Source organism: Haliotis cracherodii, unplaced genomic scaffold, assembly GCF_022045235.1.
Source record: "Haliotis cracherodii isolate W230 unplaced genomic scaffold, xgHalCrac1.p SCAF_6, whole genome shotgun sequence".
Lineage (NCBI taxonomy): Eukaryota > Metazoa > Mollusca > Gastropoda > Lepetellida > Haliotidae > Haliotis > Haliotis cracherodii.
In genome coordinates, this window is record NW_027266319.1 from 17,046,085 (window position 1) to 17,065,643 (window position 19,559).

The 19,559-nt window shown below is 39.7% G+C and overlaps 1 protein-coding gene across 1 annotated transcript in view; it reads right to left on the bottom strand.

The window, feature by feature from the left end:
• Positions 1-253: 253 nt before the first annotated feature.
• Positions 254-19,559, bottom strand: part of LOC139446742 (uncharacterized) — a 29,546-nt gene continuing 10,240 nt past the window's right edge. The window contains exons 3-7 of the mRNA XM_071228044.1: positions 18,600-18,712; positions 17,749-18,046; positions 1,902-1,988; positions 1,083-1,183; positions 254-509 (exon numbers count right to left, since the gene is read on the bottom strand). Coding sequence (XP_071084145.1) covers positions 312-509; positions 1,083-1,183; positions 1,902-1,988; positions 17,749-18,046; positions 18,600-18,712 — 797 coding nt within the window. The 3' untranslated portion in view covers positions 254-311. The remainder of the gene's footprint in view (positions 510-1,082; positions 1,184-1,901; positions 1,989-17,748; positions 18,047-18,599; positions 18,713-19,559) is intronic.

The following is a 19,559-nucleotide window of genomic DNA, read 5'->3' on the forward strand; positions in this document are numbered from 1 at the left end:
TGCAATAAATTTGTCTTTGTACGGATGTGTATAGAGCTTTGGAATCCAGAAAAAAAGAGGAACGGACATGTTTTAGAGTCAAGTCAAAAGGTGATAGTCTTGATGCATGGTTTGGCGGATGTCGTCCTCAGCAAACCTACTGTTCTTATGTGTCATTATTTGATAAGTTCTGTGTTCAAACAATTGACGCTTTAATATCACATTATCGTTCATAGCAAATGGGTACATCACTACCTTCAAACAGTACATTGACACAGTTGCACATATACATGCACATATTTCACCGGTGGCACACCTAGTTGGCCCTGCAATTAGCACCTATGCATGAAGACAGACATCTCACTGTCGTTGACGATGATGTCTGTAGTCCGAGGACCCGCCGCCGCAGCTGCTGCACCAATGCCACGAGAGCCAACCACAATAAGATCGGCACCTCGTGTATTGGCAACTTCCAGGATAGCGTTTCCAGGAGCTTTGTCAGTCTTGTCGACGAAAACCTCACCAGGTACCTGTTACAACACCAGGAAATGACATCACAGAGGACATCACAGGAAGACGACGACAATAACAGGTACCTGTTACATATATGGAATACGACGACAACCTCACCAGGGGTCCGTGTGACGTTGTTAAAGGACAAGGTGAAAGAGACATGTCTCTATTTTAAAGACTGTAGTTGTAGTCGTAGTGAAGATGTTGGTGGAAGGACATGGGAGTTTCAGTGTATAAAGGTACGGTCAGTTCATGAAATGACAGCTGAAATAACTCAAATACTGTTGAACCCAACTTACTTTTATCACATTCTCTACCTGGGTTGTCACTGTCGCAACGGCAAGGAGTTACCTTCTGGTAGTCTTTAATGAAACAGCTGCTTACCTTCAGAGTTTCAGAAACTGACTCTAACATTAAGACCATTTTCTTCGGCTGTTTCTTTATCATTTTTATCAATTTAATTTGTCAATTACATTTCTCATTCTATTCTCTTCACTTGGTCATATACAAAGAAGCATACACGAACAGTTGTCATACACCTCGCACAATCCACCATTGCAGCTACATATAAATAATAAAAAGTGATATACCTGAAGCTCATCTCTGATGAATTCCTCGAGAAGATCGCCATCATCCCCATACAGTTCAGCTATTTCCTTTCCCATCTCCCCTGCCTGTGTTATAGCTGGATCTTTAAGACGGAATAGACGGATGATTAAATATAACAGTGGATCGAAACTATATCGTCAACAATAATGTCAGTATTATATTATCAGTTGATAGCATTACAGTGTTAACATATAAGTTAAGGGCAAATAAAAATGACAAAACCATGTCCACTTGTCCACTGAAAAGCTTTGCTAAATGCAGAGTGCAGTGTATGATCTCGGCTACATAATGAGCATGTGTCTGTGAATCACTATCGAATAGTGATGGTACCAGGAAGTGTTCGCGGAAAGGTGAGCATAACCTCTCCAACCGGTGGCACCCATGCAAAGATGCAAAGTCAATTGTTTATCTGAAAACAAAACCCACGGGAACGTATGGCACAACTTATTATAAGCAATTGCATCGGACATCATTTTGGTCACTGGTGCGTTTTTTTGAAAAGTCAACTTTAAAATGTTTTGAAAGCTTTACTGAGGCCTTGCATTTTGTAACCTTGATCAAACAACTAATGGGCAGGAGTTGTATAATGCTCCTTGAAATAGTCGTGGAAGGAGCATGCACGTTTTGTACCTCAAAAGTTTATTGAAATGTAGACACCAATGGCTGCAGCTGTTGGAATATTGCTCGGTATATTTAAGTTTCAAAATGCTTCAAAACATACACTTCAGTCAATATAACCCTCCTTGTGTTTATCCACCTGTGACAGTTTTAATATGGAACAAGCAGGTGGATATACCTACAGGAGCTGGCAGACTCTTTCATTCTGGACACAGGAATGTAGACCACGAGGAGGTAGTCGCCGTCACGGTACATATGCTCCTTGTAATCTGCAATGGCACAGATATAATCATCATCACGATAATGTGCTCCTTGTCATCTGCAATAACACAGATATAATCATCATCACGATAAGGTGCTCCTTGTAATCTGCAATGGCACAGACATAATCATCATCACGATAATGTGCTCCTTGTCATCTGCAATAACACGGACATAATCATCATCACGATAATGTGCTCCTCGTCATCTGCAATAACACAGACATAATCATCATCACGATAATGTGCTCCTCGTCATCTGCAATAACACAGACATAATCATCATCACGATAATGTGCTCCTTATGTCATCTGCAATAACACAGACATAATCATCATCACGATAATGTGCTCCTTGTCATCTGCAATAACACGGACATAATCATCATCACGATAATGTGCTCCTCGTCATCTGCAATAACACGGACATAATCATCATCACGATAATGTGCTCCTTGTCATCTGCAAAAACACAGACATAATCATCATCACGATAATGTGCTCCTTGTCATCTGCAAAAACACAGACATAATCATCATCACGATAATGTGCTCCTCGTCATCTGCAATAACATGGACATAAACATCATCACGATAATGTGCTCCTTGTCATCTGCAATAACATGGACATAAACATCATCACGATAATGTGCTCCTTGTCATCTGCAATAACATGGACATAAACATCATCACGATAATGTGCTCCTTGTCATCTGCAAAAACACAGACATAATCATCATCACGATAATGTGCTCCTCGTCATCTGCAATAACATGGACATAAACATCATCACGATAATGTGCTCCTTGTCATCTGCAATAACACAGACATAATCATCATCACGATAATGTGCTCCTTGTCATCTGCAATAACACGGACATAATCATCATCACGATAATGTGCTCCTTGTCATCTGCAATAACACAGACATAATCATCATCACGATAATGTGCTCCTTGTCATCTGCAATAACACGGACATAATCATCATCACGATAATGTGCTCCTCGTCATCTGCAATAACACAGATATAATCATCATCACGATAATGTGCTCCTTGTCATCTGCAATAACACAGACATAATCATCATCACGATAATGTGCTCCTTGTCATCTGCAATAACACAAACATAATCATCATCACGATAATGTGTTCCTCGTCATCTGCAATAACACGGATATAATCATCATCACTGTACACGTGTTCCTTGTCATCTGCAATTATTGAGATAAAGTGATCATCGCGATACATGTGTTCCTTGTCATCTGCAATTATTGAAATAAAGTGATCATCGCGATACATGCACTGCAAACACGAAAACGTCGTTTTTTTCCGTATATGGTCATTGGACGGAAAAACGACTAAAAATTCATTAAAATTGATTAATTGGTGAGCGTCTAGAAAGTGTGCAGAAATGGGTCGAGTTTTTCAAGCGTAAAATGGACGGAAAAACGATGCTTTTGCTCCGCCTTGTACAACTGTTAACGGCCAATCAGATGGCGCTGGTCCCAAGACGCACGTTATTCATAAGGCTTCCTTTCGAAAGCCTTAGGTTTCGTATTTCTGGCATGCCTTGCTCTAGTATCTGTCGCGCGCAGTGCAGCGAGATTTGCTGATAAGCCAGTTTTAGGATATGTAACATGTTAATGGAATTCAGGCACGCGCCAAGAAGTCAAACCAAACAATGTTACCAAGTTTATTGTGGTAACATATACCTCGGCTATGAACAGTTACCCCTATCGGATAATGGGTTGTGTTTCATTTGGCTATAATAATAACTATTTTTTTAATGTGAAGTTTACAAGATATACGGCTAAGACGAGAGGTCGGTCACATGACGTTCTTCACGTGACTGTTTTCTTGAAATGGCGTAGACACTGACTACTTCCACATTCCTGGGGAAAACCCTTGGAATTCCCTGGTACGAATTCATACAGAAGCGTGGTTGCATGCCCGTTTAATATACCCTCGCTACAACCCATCCCAGAGAAAAAACAAACGAAAAAAACATCCAAACTATCCTAGTGACAATCTACAGCAATCTATGAATTTACCTTAGTATCTATTTAACACATCTTTACAATCACCTTTCAACGATCGGCCAATTGATCAGTGATGACAAAGGCTTGAAATAGCCACAGGTTAATTAACAACTTCGGAAATATCTCCCGTCACGTTTATCGTGTCGGCCATTTTGACGTATTGTACTTGATGTAAATGTGTTTAAATTACGGTATTACGCAAGTATATTCTATTCAAATCAATTGGATAATTGAATATGCTTTCTTTTACATATTACATAACAGCACTGCACAACATTTGAACAGTTGCAGTAACCCACTACGGTAATCGCATTAAACACCATTTTCAACTGTACAGTATTTCAGTATTTCAGTTATATCACGGTGTACAGACTGATGTGGGATTAAAATCCGAATTGGTTCAGGCCATACAACGGGTGTTCGGGAAAAGGTGAGCGTATCCTGCCACACAAGTGGCACCCGTCACAAACACATGCAAGGACAAGTCAATTGTTCAACTGAAAAAAGCACGGAAACACACAATGATGCCCGTCCTCACTTTTACCCAGCATGTAAATTAAATTATCCGTCAAAAACATGGACGAGTATAAACAATATGTTCATTCATGTAATACATGTCATACATTTTGACAAAATGTATTGACTCGGAGCATTATTGTTAATCACAACGTATAGACTCGGCATGCAGTTGAACTCATCACCCATCCCATTATTGATAATCCTTCTTGAAGATCTATGAAATCAGAAGCTGCAACACTTTATCTTTTAATTGCCATGTCAGAATTCTAATTCATAACTCAGTTTTATTTGCACGGATCACTATGGAAGAGACATTGTCGCGTTGTCGCATTGTCGCATTGTTGCATTGGCGCCCTTACAAAAACAAGCAAAACGTGTCAAAATTAACAAAAGCGCGACAATTGGCCATTTGTCGCATTGTCGCTCTTTGAATAATCCTTTTCTTTATTTTACAAAAGGGCGACGATGCCGTAACGCGACATTTTCAAGGTCAAAATATGTCTCGTTGTCGCATTGTCGCCCCATCACAAATGCGTACAAGAAAACATTGATGCAAAGCATCAAAGTTCCCCGCCATATGTGATGCCTCAAAAACGCATAATTATGATATTACTGAAAGGCATGATGGAGCATAATTATATTAACAGCAAATAACACAACGCCGTTGTGGAAATTTAAAAAAAAATATTTTGAGTATTGGGCAATACAGTTGATACATTTGCATAGGGTAGGTCTATTTAAAAATAGCTTCTTGTTTAACGCCGCACTCAGCAGTATTCCAGCCATAAGACGGCGGTCTGTAAATAGTCCAGTCTGGACGAGATCATCCAGTGATTGACACCAAGAGCATCGAACTATGCAAATGGAATATGATGTTAGGCATCGACCAAATCGGCGAGCCTGACTACCCAATCCTGTTCGTCGCCTCTTACGGCAAGCATGGGTTGCTGAAGCCCTATTCTAACCAAGGTCTTTATTCAAAAAGTAGATCGAAGGAAATGGAAGCAATTTCTGGCACAAATGTAAACATGTGGAAATGGTATCAAAACTGCCAACGACATTGTGCGTCAGTGTCAGTTACTGTTGTGGAATGTGGTTTACTTGTAACAATGACTGGTTTGAGTTAATATGATGATGATTGATTGGTTTGTCTTTTAACGCCGCACTCAGCAATATTCCAGCTATATGACGGCAGTCTGTAAATAATCGAGTCTGGACCAGACAATCCAGTGCTTATTATCATGAGCATCGATCCACGCAATTGGGATCGATGCCATGCATCAACCAAAGCCTGACTACCCGATCCCGTTTGTCGCCTCTTACGACACGCATAGTCGCCTGATATACTGTTCAGATGTCACATATAACAATTCATCCAGACTACTAAACAGAAGTAAACCCGCTCCATTCGGATCAGTCTGGCCCGCTGATGAGAGTCAAATAATGCATACGAATCAAAATCCGTAAAAATGGAGACATCATTAAAAGTTACCAAAAGTGACGGGGATATCAATATTGATTGTTGAAATGATCCTATGAAATTTGTTTTCCCTGCTTCAATATTTGGAGCACCTGTGACGGAGCCATAAAACTGATCTGTTATGTAGACAATATCGCTTGAGGCAGTGGCTGCTGGGAACTGATTATGACCTAAATACCCCCCATAGCCCTTGGTGTTAGCTATGTGACTAGAGAGCTGTGCCTTCATCCAACAGATTATCAAGGTCAGTGCAACACGGTACAGACGCAAATAGATTTGAGTCATGGGGCACAAAATATATGAGTGACCAGAGCTACGGCTTGTACATTGAATTCCATTAAACGGTTGAAAAATACAACAGCCTTGATGCAAATTCGCCGACACTGAGAGCGGCGTTAAAACAATTTGTTTTCACAATGGAGCGCTGCAGTCATTTAAAATAGAACCGTAAACATACATTGTATGTAGTACCAACTCACTCACTCTGTTTCGAATATTCAGCAGAAAATATATTATTAACCAGGTCTTTGGGAAGAGACATCAGATTTTTATAAGCAGTCACATAGGGATGATAAAGGACCCCTCGCTGATTAGGTTCTTGTTTACTTAAGAACAGAGTTAGCCATGTTAGATGATATAACCAAAATCCAGGAGCTCCGGCGGGGGGCAATCTGGTCTTGTTACTGTATGGTATGAGCTGTGGCGTTGACCCAAATGAGACCAACTCTAGTCTTTAATGATTGGGAAAGTCTAGATTTCCACAGCCCTAGCCTGAAATTAAGAATTGTTCTAGGCTCCATTTTAATTGTATTATGTTCATTTTGTAGACATGGATGGACCAGCCAGGAGACAAATGGATGGAATATTAATATCACATGTTACCACTGATCCAGTTAAATTCATCACACAATATTATATTAGTATTTGACATTACGGCATTTGATTATTAGGGCATGATCATGTACATGTTCACTTTAGTAATGTACATACCAGTCAACTTGATTATAATTTTTATTATAGTGTAGCGCGGCATCAACGATTACTTTATGATATCCTCACTTGTCATCGATGTATTGACATCGCACAATGGACGACAATTCGAAATTCTTATAAATTGCTTCAATAGGGACAGCGCCGGTATCAGTACAATTTTTCCTAGTTAAAAATATGTCTCTACAAAATATAATCTGAAGCAGATAAGAACAATATATTTTTTATTAATGCTTACTTTCATGGATAGAATTGAGGCAATCTAGGCTTGACAAATCGTTCTAGACTTGAGCTGGATTCCTTTTAGATTTATTCTCTATGATCTCGGAGACGAACGGGTGTCAGTATCGCATGGAGATCTTGGACAGCCTGAATCTGTGTAATCGGATATGTTGTGGAGTTTCGGTTTTGGGCTGTTTGCTGAATAGAACAAGGGCTCACAAACAAGGGCACAATGTAGAGATTAAATCATTACCACCTCTCTTTATATCAGATACGTTATTGTGATTTGAAATCTCTTTTGGAGAATTGCGAGTTATGTATACTCTGTACTCTTTCGTCATGGTAGCATATATATTTTCTATGTTGCTTTTTGAATTATCCACAAATAATGATAACTACAAAGTAAAACTCCCTTTGGAGATATACAATAATACTACTGAAGGGCATATCTGAAAAATGGGACTTATCGACAAATATTTCTTCCTTAAAAACTACCCGTTACAGGCATGCTGATCATTATATCATACTTTGGACAGTTTAAAAGTCAAATAATGGCAAATTGTGTATCTTTCTACATTTTGAATTAATTATAATTTCTGCAATAAAACCTTAGCATCAGATAGTGATATAAACAAATATGATTTATACTGTGATAAAAGAATTATCAATTTCGTATTATGAATTAGATAAACATAAATATGAGAGTAAAACAAATTATTTTAATCTGTTCGTGTGAGTAGGTAACGAGAGATCTAGGCAACGCACTAACGTAGCCATTTGTGAAAAATGAAATATTAAAAGTTTAGGGGGTTGAACATTGAATGACAGAGAAGAAAGCAACGCAATAATTAAATTATGAATCAAATTATGTTATAAATATAACAGAATATATAGAAATATAAGTTTAATTTCTCATTGTTGGAAGGTGTTTAATAATAGATTTTGTTTGTTTGTTGTTTAACGCCGCACTCAGCAATATACCAGCTATATGACGGTGGTTCGTAAATAATCCAGTCTGGACCAGACAATCCAGTTATTATCACCAAAAGCACCGATCTTCGCAATTGGGATACGATGACATGCATCAACCAAGTCAGCGAGCCTAACCACTCGATCATGTTAGTCGCCTTCGAACAAGCATGGGTTGTTGAAGGCATATTCTAACCCGGATGTTCACGGGTAATGTTTTTAATAATAAGGTACCATTAAATTCTGTATATGTCCATAATAAGTGTGTATAAGTAAATGGATAATATATCCATACACGCCAATTAAATGGCTGCATACGGTTCTTTGATGAACTCTTTTACAAGTCTATATTTCAAGACATATATTTGATATTCATAACTCCACAATAGCTACACAATGGCGACAAAACGGTACCAGCATCACAAATATCTATATAATTACTTTTATGTTAAATCATGTATCTAAATAGTAAATTAGAAGGATTAAAAATATACACTTCCGACATTTTTCGGGTTTTTTTTTCGTTTGGAGAGAGAAGTAGTGACAGTAGTGACAGGTATCTGATGGGTGCAAACAGGTGTCGAGTCGGTGTCTCAGATGGCTCTAACTTCGTAGCTCTAAATATCACGACGGCGATACAGACCGTGATGTAGTTTGTCTCACAGTTTCTGAACCATATTATTTTCCCTTCCGCCCAGGCCTTACTGCAATGCTATAGCCCCAAATGAAACAAGCCTAGATGTTCAACGGGTTCAAGCTGAAATTTCCATCTCACTTGGGCTCCTTTTTAATTTAAATATAGGTTCTTGTTTTAAACAAAATTTTCAGAGACTAAGCGTTTGTCTAACCGTGAAGTACAACTATCCAAAAGATCCATGCATGTCTATATTTCTTCAGACAGACTCTCCATGTTCCTATCTATATGTATCAAAAGACAAATGAATTAAATAGTACAGCACTGATGAATAGGTTATATGCGCATGTAAGTGTCGATCTACAATATCATTTGCGCAAAATACATATATACTGATGAATTAACGTAGTAATACTACGCAAATATATGCCCAGATGTATACATAAGTTTCATCTCGTGATCTTTATTCGTGCTTTTAGCTCTTTTTCTACGTTAGATTATGGGGCGTTACATCACGCCAGAAAGCCAGGTCCACATATAAGTCATAATTTCATGGTCCGTCTTGTATGTTGGAAACCAATATCGCAACATGACTGAATATTGCTAAACGTGGTATTAACCCGATTACTCACATAATTATTACATTTTCTTCGTGCACGTTCTACAATCATCTACGATCACTATCTATATAGAGGTATATCTATATTCATCCAAATGTACATACATATATGTCCACATACATATGTATTAAGCAAGTCCCACATTCTTCCTAAGCCTTTCCTCTGTATGTATTTATATATGTAAAAATCGTTTTTATGTCAACGCTGATGCAGTGAACGTACCACAGACCTGATGCTAGAATAACATCTAATCTCTGAAATGAACATATTTTGCAGAAAAAAACAGTTGTTAAACAATAGTTATAAAATATAACAAAAAGGAGCCAAGAGACATTCTTCATTTTGCCAAATTTTGGGCTGTATTGGACATATTTGTTTCGGGGTCTGTATGACAGACACACCTAATTCTTTAAAGTATAATGATAAGTACATGTACGTATAGATGTGGTATATATTCAAATATGTTTGTGATTAACCCGACCTTGAAAAATATTGAAGGGTGAGTGGTAACTATTTATGTCATTATTTCGAATTAGAATGATAGCACATCAGAAAAGCATGGCACTTTAATAAACGTATCTTGTTAGCCCAATAGTGTTTTAAGTAAGAGCAACATGTATATCGAGAGTATAGGTTTGGTGCGTGACTTACCCTACTTTACTGTCAGAAAGTGTGCATGCTCTGTTTATCGGGAATAAATGACATAAGGCGATTCATGTGGGTGAATACGATTTACTTCAGAACTAGTATAGATTACTTTAGGTTAGGAGAAAATGTATGCAAGCTTCGTGCTCAGGGGGTTGTTTGGGCGGGTTTAAAGGATTCGGGTCCTGTCTTGGTCTTTGTGTTGGACGTGTAGCTGGCATTTCCAGGTTTGACGTATCAATGACCAAAATGATGTCTGATGTAATTCTCTATTTTGACTTGTACCGTGTGTTTCCGAGCCTTTTTGGGTGAACAATAGGCTTGCCTTTGCATGTGTTTGTAGCCAGTGCCACTAGTAGATCGGGATGAGCTCGCCTTTTTGCGAGCACCCAGTGTCATCATTTTATAAGGTGAATAATGAAACATGCATGCTCCTGGTGTTGTCGGAATCGTGCAGTTGGCGCTACTTTTGGCAAGGGTTTCTTGTGATGATGGAACGGCTTATGTCGTTTTTGTCAACTGATATAATCAACTGTGATATAATGTCAGGGTAAATGGTCATGTAATTAAGAAACAAACCGCGAGTGGGAGTTGTTTATTGTAGATAAACAACGACCACGACTCGTTTATTTCTTATATGAGATATCAACATTACGTACGACCGCGGCAATGCCAGATAAATCCATTTTATGAACAGGAGGGTTTGAATTTGGTCTTTCCCGCATATTCTCACAATTTTATCGTCTGTACCTTTTCTCCCAATACCGATTAACATTTTGCTCTCACTTTCTGATGCGATTGTTCGGGCATTGCATTTATCTACCTTCCCCTGCTATATCTATTGGGAACAACTCACTGGACACTTCCCTCTCACAAATAACATCAAAGTTACGACGTCCTCAAGTTGCGAGTGCATGTTCGAATCTCCATAAATGACGTCATGATAGAACAAGGTTTTATCGTGAAATAAATATCGCTTCCTTCTTCTTTGTTCTTTGCTATTTATCGCGTAGCTGTCTTATATCATCAAATGTCAGTTTCTCGTTGCTTTATCATGACGTATCCGTGTCATAACTAATCATGTAGCAATAGCAAACACAAATATAGTTGACTTCGACATAGAATAGTGTCATGATATATAATTATCCTTTGGTGTGCAATATTTCCGGTTGATAAATCTAACATATGCTTACTTTTAAGAATAGCGACAATATTATATTACTACATTTTTATATTACTTTATCAGGTCTCTGTAACATTTCAAAATATAACAAATCTAATAATACAACTGAACCTAAATGTATGTTGTAATATCCTTAAGTTGCTGAGTGCGGCATTAGACCATAAACAAAACATGATATCTTTAAGAATTATGTTAATAATGTCGATGCTAAAAAATAATCTCCACAATATCCATACCTCTTTCTCTATGTTTAATGTGAAAGATAATAACTCTTTTTAATGATCTGAAGGAATAATAATGACAATAATATCAAAATAATATCATCATTATTTATGTTATCCTCAAGTGAAGTAGTCCTGAACACTTTCGTTCAGAGAAGAAACCCATGAACATATTATCAATGTAACATACATTAATGGAAATTAGATGAACAGTTGATTGAACAAATGATATTATTCGGTCGAACATCTATCAGCCAATTCTACATTAATAAATTGTGAGACTACAGTGATTTTTGCAAGGCTACTCTCATAAATGTCATGACGCATTTGAGGCCAGGGTTCTTCTATACTCGCATTAATGTGCTGACTCATTATTGTGTTAATTTCATGATTTACAGTATTCGTGAAGAACATTTCACGTGAGACCAACAGAGGGAAATATGACTATCAACTATTTTTTTATATATTTAGCTAGCTCAAACGATCTATTGGTTTGATTTATTGTTATGGTATCCACAAAATAAGTAGGATCCGTGTTTTTTCGTTTTTGTTGTTCTTTGTGTAACGCCGCTCGTAGCAATATTCCAGTTATATGACGGTTCTCGGTAAATTGAGTCTGGATCCGGTGATTAATATCACGACCACCAATCCACGCAATTGAGATACGATGGCATGCATCAACCAAGTCAGCGAGCCTAACCACCCGATCCCTTTAGTCGCCTCTTACGACAAGCATAGTCGCCTATAACGGCAATCATGGGTTGCTGTAAATCTATTCTTAACCGGATCTTCAAAGGTCAAGTGGTGGCGAATTCCTTGCAATATGGGATTTACAGAACAAAGTCAGTTATTTCTAGTTTCTTACTGACTCTCGAGGATACATATAATAAAAATTCGTGTGTGCGACACGGTCACCAGTCTTCTTTCATTGTCATCTGAAATACCCTCCCTTCGTGTACTTGTGCTTCCTACTCAAGTTACCAAACACATCCTGTTTACGTACACATGCAAGATATATATTACGCCGAGGAGAATTTACCATTATACGTTGATACGTCTAACTGCTGGCCTAGTGCGCAATGTCATATTTCTTATCGCCAGGGATCACAGATGTGATACCAGTCTCCCTCAAGGAGACGTCTGATTAAACTCTTTGCTTCGTCAATGCTTCGTCCAGCCCAAACCGGTAACTGGTACCACTAGCAACGATACAATGGCTACAAAGACTTATGGGGCCGTCACACCATGACCTTCTGGTCAGCGTTCTATGACGTTTGAGGAAACGTTGGTAGTCGCCCATGGTCGCTGGGATAGCGCCAGAAGAGCGTTGTGTGAACGCTAGTGAACGTCGGTGATCGCCGGGAATCGGCGGAGAACGCTGGTCCGGAAAATTTTTTTTGAACATGCACAAAAGTTCTCACTGAGACCAGCGTTCTTCAACGTTTAATTTTAAACGCTGAAGAACGTTTACGAACGTTCGTGGAACGTTTTACTAACGTTCACCGAGCGTTGCACGCGTTCGGCTATCGTTAGTCAGTCGTTACTCTAGCGTTACTTGGTTGTTACTAATCGTTTGCTTTGCATTGAGCGACTCACTGGCGCCCTGTCAACGACCGCTGAACGGTCCCCTAGCGCACCGTAAAAATAACACGCCAGCAAGACGCTATTCTGTCGTTAATCACACGCCAGATGTGTCATCCTCATTCTAGAACGCTAAAAAATTGAACGATTGAAATGTTCAGAGAACGTTGACCAGAACGTCATGGTGTGACGGCCCCTTTACAATGAGTCGAGCATCCGTCACTCGATTGATACATTTTGAGTGAGTGAGTGAGTGAGTGAGTGAGTGAGTGAGTGAGTGAGTGCTTGTTTCAGTGGTATGTCCGGATCTGGGTACGGGTCACCGGCTTAGCGTCACCGATCTAGATATATCTATGCAGGAATAGGTCTTCCATGCGGATAGCGTAATCTCGATTAATGTATTCAGGAACCTTTCGTGAACAACATTTATTGAAAATGCTACCGAAGAATCAAACAACTTTAAGATTTGGCTTCATTCATTCATGGTGGAATCATTCTAATATTTCACATAACCTTTAACGTACTTCTTGAATGTTGTCACGCCATTCATTCAGACAGATCTCGAAGATATGTTAATATCTATGCGAGGACAGCGGATTAGATATCGCGAGGCCGGTTCACAATCCGTAAAAGCCTGTGATATGCCATGAATAGCCCATTGCATCTCCTGTACAAAGACTTTCTTGTGTACGTGTTGTCACAGAGCCACAAACTTAGGTCACTGGATCAGATAAAAGGTGAACTTCCCATGACATAAACTCCTACTTGACAACCGCTTTAAGAAAGTGCCGCCATTCATGTACACACCCTGTGGATGAATGAACGACCTAGCGAGGCCAGTAGCGCCACCTAGTGAGATATAATGGAAGAAGACCAACCGAGAGTTTGACATACTTCGGTGCCATCTGCAGAACCTTGGTTAGCAATGGCACAGTGATTTATGAGAGTTTATGTGAGTCGGGTTTTACGCCGCCTTAGAAATACTACAGCAATATCACGGCGGGGGATTCCCACATTGTGCCTATGATATGCAGAGAATCGAACCTGGACTTTCGGCGCGAGGAGCGAACGCTTTTACCACTAGGCAACGCCAGCGGCCTTGATCATATGATCAACCTAATGTGTTTTCATTTTTCAAATGTTAAAGTTTGCAATCACAGATAATATTTATCACCACTGTAAAATGCAAGGATATCAGCATATCATCATCATCATCATCATCATCATCATCGCCGTCACCATCATTATCATCACCACCACCATCAGCATCAGCATCGCCACCGGTATCGTTATCACAGGTATATACGATACTCCACACAGAGATTAACGAAGGGCATCTATTTGATCAGGGGTTATTTGAATATCTATAACAGCTGTGTGTCAGTATATCCAGTTTCTGTCAGTGCAGAAAAATACCAAGTCGGTCAGCTGTGAACACGGTTCTTCAGCATCGGACATCAGCTGTCCTTGACACGCACATTTCAGCGCATTTGAAGCTACCGAGAATGCCCCTTGCAGAGTTGGACGAACATTCTGTGGTAGCGCTCGCGGCGGTGTTGACCAAAGGCTATCAGCAGTATTTCCTGTCCAGGTTATTTAGGTCCGTTGTGTGTGTGTGTGTGTGTGTGTGTGCGTGCGTGCGTGCGTGCGTGCGTGCGTGCGTGCGTGCGCGCGCGCGTGTGTGTGTGGTGGGGGTCGAGAACGGGGGATAGATGATGGATTTAACAACAAGTAAGGTCATCTTGAGCGGGACGGTTTTCATAGGCAATAGATGGATTAGCATATGAACTATGATAATCTTTAGGTAGCAAAAGATCCCCGATGTTTGACCTGGTAGAAGTGTGTAATCAAACCGCACAGCATTGGTCTTTGATTGACTGTGGCGTCAAAACAAACTCATTCATGTACTTGATCTGAATGTTCATCTTAATTGTTATGGATAGTCACGGAGCCGTGATCCAGAGAACAGGGTGTCATTAGATAAAAATGAAGTAATAATAGGATTACCAGAAAAACGGGGTATAACACCCAAGCCAATAACCTCCCCTCAGGAACACCAGAGTAAGTCAGTACAAGATTGAAAACTGCCCCATAAGTATGTATGACAGGCTAGTCGGGTATTGCTACTTGTATTTGTGAAAACAAAGTTATTAAAATTAATAGCAAAACTGATGAAAGTCACCAATAAACGTGTATAAGTGTTATATCGTCACTGCAAAAATAATGAGTGTTGTCTTTAGTATTAACATTCAAATACGTGATATCTGTATTAGCGATATTGTCTACGTTCCACCGGTGAGTAAGCGTTAGCCTTACTATCTCGTAGTATAAATGTTTCTGATTACATCACGATACAGTTTTTTACGATGCATCACGTCTGCACCAGCGCGTGATAACAACCTTGTGTTTGGGTGTTTCAGTAGTTTAAATTGCTGTTCTTGATGTTGTTGAATAAACTTTGATACTATGAACAATATAAGGTTATATGAGAGTATGACTTTAGAATGTTAACATACGTTAATGTATATCTGATATACAGCAACATGTGTAGTACGTCCAGATTAGTGTATAGGCAACATTTAAAAGTAGATGAAAGAACACAATCGTCCGGAATACAATGTATAATTCTAGTGCACTTCCATGTGATTATATAGAATACAATAAGCTTTCGGGTCCCGTTTGGGTCGGTTTGGGTGGCAGCTTTGATATCCATAGAGTAGGTTCATCTCGGAATCTCCCATATAACTGGGGCTCCTCTTCAATTTAAATGGAGTTACTTGTTTCTTTCAAAACTATACAATTTTAGAGACTAAGCATTAGTCTGAATAGATATCACCGGTTTGGAATTTGAAACTAATCTGTTTAAAGTAACAGAACACTGTTTAAGTGTCATGTACAAATGAGAAAGTGGAATCCCGTCAATTAGGCGGACGAACCTTAAATCTATTAATAAACATTAAAATAAGCAATATCGGGGAAATGTATATGCATATACTATCTGGCAATAAACACCAAGATCACCTTCTACAAAAATAAGTTTTAAAAGCCGGTTGATATTCTTTTGCGTATTTGACGATTATATAACTTTCGAAAGTATAAATCCTTTTCCTATACTCAGACGTTCCTGAGCCTTGCGCTTTCCTAATTATTTTGACTGAAATTATTACCGTTAGCATTGTATTTGTTAATGGGAAATATGCGCCGATCAAGTACGTGCCATAAATTAAAGCGACATTGTATGATTCCGAACTCATCACGAGACTGTGTTTATGAATCACTGTCAAATAGTGGTGACATATAGTGGAAATAATACGCGAAATCGCGCATGCACAGAACGGAAAATTTGGACAAGGCATTAAGCAATCCGCATGCGCAGAACGATTGATTTCAGTACTTCCGCTAAGCGCTTCGAGTACAGCATCAAACTCGGGTCTGTAATCTAATACGCGTGAAATGACCAATGAAATCTGAGAAGAAGGAATACCGAGGAATACCGGTAGACGCTGTTGCTTGATTGACAATGCCAATCAAGAAAGGGAGGAGCTTGATGATATCGTTCTCTCCCAGTAAATTCCGATGTCAAATAACGACGTTATTTGGACGGAAAAACGATGGTTTGAAAGCGTCCAAATAACGTCGTTTTTCCGTCCAATGACCATATACGAAAAAAACGACGTTTTCGTGTTTGCAGTGATGTGTTCCTTGTCATCTGCAATTATTGATAAAAGTGATCATCACGGTACACGTGTTCCTTGTCATCTACAATCAATAAGATAAAGTTGGCATCACGATACATGTGCTCCTTAGAGGTGAGGTGAAATGGGGTTTAACGTCGCGTCCAAGATTATTGCACTGAAAAAGGGACGTGTATGCACGTGCGTGTGTGTCTGCTGGTGGTAATAAGCCCGGACCGATGCCGATTTATAGTGCTAGCACACTGAGATACCATCCGCATTTTAACATGAATAACCCACTGAGACACAGTATACTGATTCCGAGCCGACCAGGCCAGTCCTTGTTTAGCTCCTATATGCTGCTCACCAGGGTAACAACACGTACATTCTTTTAACGTCTGTTTGTATGACGCGGACGGGGATCGAACCCCGGATCTACCGCTCTCCGGGCTGAAGCTCTACAACTTGACCACGGAGGCGGTCTGTGCTCTTTAGAATCTGCAATCATTGAGATTCCCATCACAATACATTTTTGTTGTTGTAATCTGCAATCCTCATCATAGTACATGTGTTGCTTGTAATATGCAATCGTAAGAGTTAAAATCATCGTCGCGGTATATGTGCTACTTGTAATCTGAAATCAGTGAGATAAAACTATCATCATGGAACACACGTTGCCTGTAATATGCAGTCTAAAGAGATGAAGTCGCCATGAATTCCATGTAAACCGAAATTACAAGAGATGTTTCCTCATAGAGGTACATGTAGTGCTTGTAATCTGCAAACGTAAGAAAACAAGTTTCCGTCACGTACATGTGTTATTTTTCATCGTAAGAGATAATTCCGTTGTTGACCATTTACATACCATTTCGTGTTTACCACTCAGAGATACAACATCTTTTAAAGTAACCAACATTTACACAGTCATAAGGAAAAGTCTTCATCACAGTGCATCGCCTGGGCGATTGCAGGTTGTGTTTTAAGGACTTACATTTAAGCGCCTCAGTGGCATGCAGCTCCCCATCGGATCCAGCCACAACAAGTCGCTTCACGTCCCGTCCTCTGATCTTTTTTGCAGATGGTTGGGCCTTCTTATGTTTACACACCAACACTGGTACATTAACGTTACGAATGACATATCCTTTCGTGGTTCCTGTCGACTTCCGGAGGTTGCTGCCTAGGCGTCTGGCGCCCAGTACAATGAGGTCAACCCTTTCTTTCTTAGTTGTGTCCACTATGACCTCCCCTGCAGGGACACCGACCACACCAATCTGAACACTGCCATTCAGCTGAAATGAAACCATTCTATAGAATACAACCCTGATTGTGGTTTCTTCATCATAGTCCTAAATGCAGGACGAGTGGTGTGAAGAATGGGCTTGCACCATCCCTTGATGAGAAAGGCATCATAACATTTCTTGATGCGCGCCAACATCTTCCCTTTATGTAAGACAAGCAAGAGTAGTTGCCGCCAGTACTGGTGCCAGTGGTCTTCGTTATATTATGCACCAACCATGCAGGAGTGGCAGATGGCCAATACCTGAATCGGCTAAAGTATGATAGCAAACTCAAGGGGCACACACGTTGTTCAACCAAGCCCTGGCCATTCTTCCTCAATCAAGTAAACAGGACTCTGATGTTGCGAAGGAATTAAGTACAGTTTGATTATAAAAGAATCATATAAAAGAAATTGTTTTGTGCGTTTTGCATTTCGTTTACTGTATCCCACACGCCATGGGTAATATCTTAATATTATTTGAAAATCACATGTTTTGATGTTATACAGAGCAGTGTTCAGTTAGTGTGCCAAAAATGAAAAATGAAAAAGACTTCGGTGCTTACCTTGTTTTCCTTTATTCTTTTCTCTATAAGTTTTGCGTCATTTTGAAACCGTGCAGCCTCTTCAACTGCCAGCTGCCCCAACTGTGTGGTCAGGTCGCCTTTCCGAACCAATACTGCAAGATGAATTCATAATCCACATGAGCCTTAGGTGTAAGGATAGGTAGATATACACGCCTAAGAACACAGAAACGCATTATCATAAGTAGCACACGTTTACTGCACATATGAACACTTGCTCGGTGCTGACACATTGCAAATGTGAACACGTGTCTAATATGAAGACATTACGCCGAATATGACAATGTAAAGGTCATGCGAATACAATATACCATGTGTCCACCATAAACGGTATGTACTGCCTGACACTTCCTGACCTACCCACGGACGAAATGACAGTATGGGATATACGTTGGAGGATTTTAGCTCACCCTGCCTACATGAGCAAGGTGTTGCATTGTTTCTTTTGTTCAGGCTGATCTTAGCATGGTCAAACTGAAATATCATACAGCTGTAGGAATTCATCACAACAGTGTTGGGGGGTTTCCTTGCATGTGTAGGTTTGTTCTAACAGTGTCGGAGATCTCCGCCCACATTATTACGCTGCCTGCACCAAATATGATTACCTCCAGTAAGCAGTTGGCGGCAAAACTTTCATGACGACGTTGGTTCTAACAACAGCTCAAAAGTTATACTCATCGCTGAAAGAACCAGTTATCTATCTCTGATTAGGTTTTACTCTTCGTGACTACATCACTGACACTCGAAGTTGGTAGTGGACGAGGTCGCACTGTCTTTTTAGAAATGCTTCCTGGAATTGCTGCTGTTGTAGATGATGCTGTTGTACACCTCTTCCGCAAATGATGTTGTGGTATGAAACGGTCTTTGACAGACACTGTAATAAAGTCGGGTAAATGACGTTCCGACCCGTGAAGATCCGGGTTGGAATAGGTCTTCAGCTAC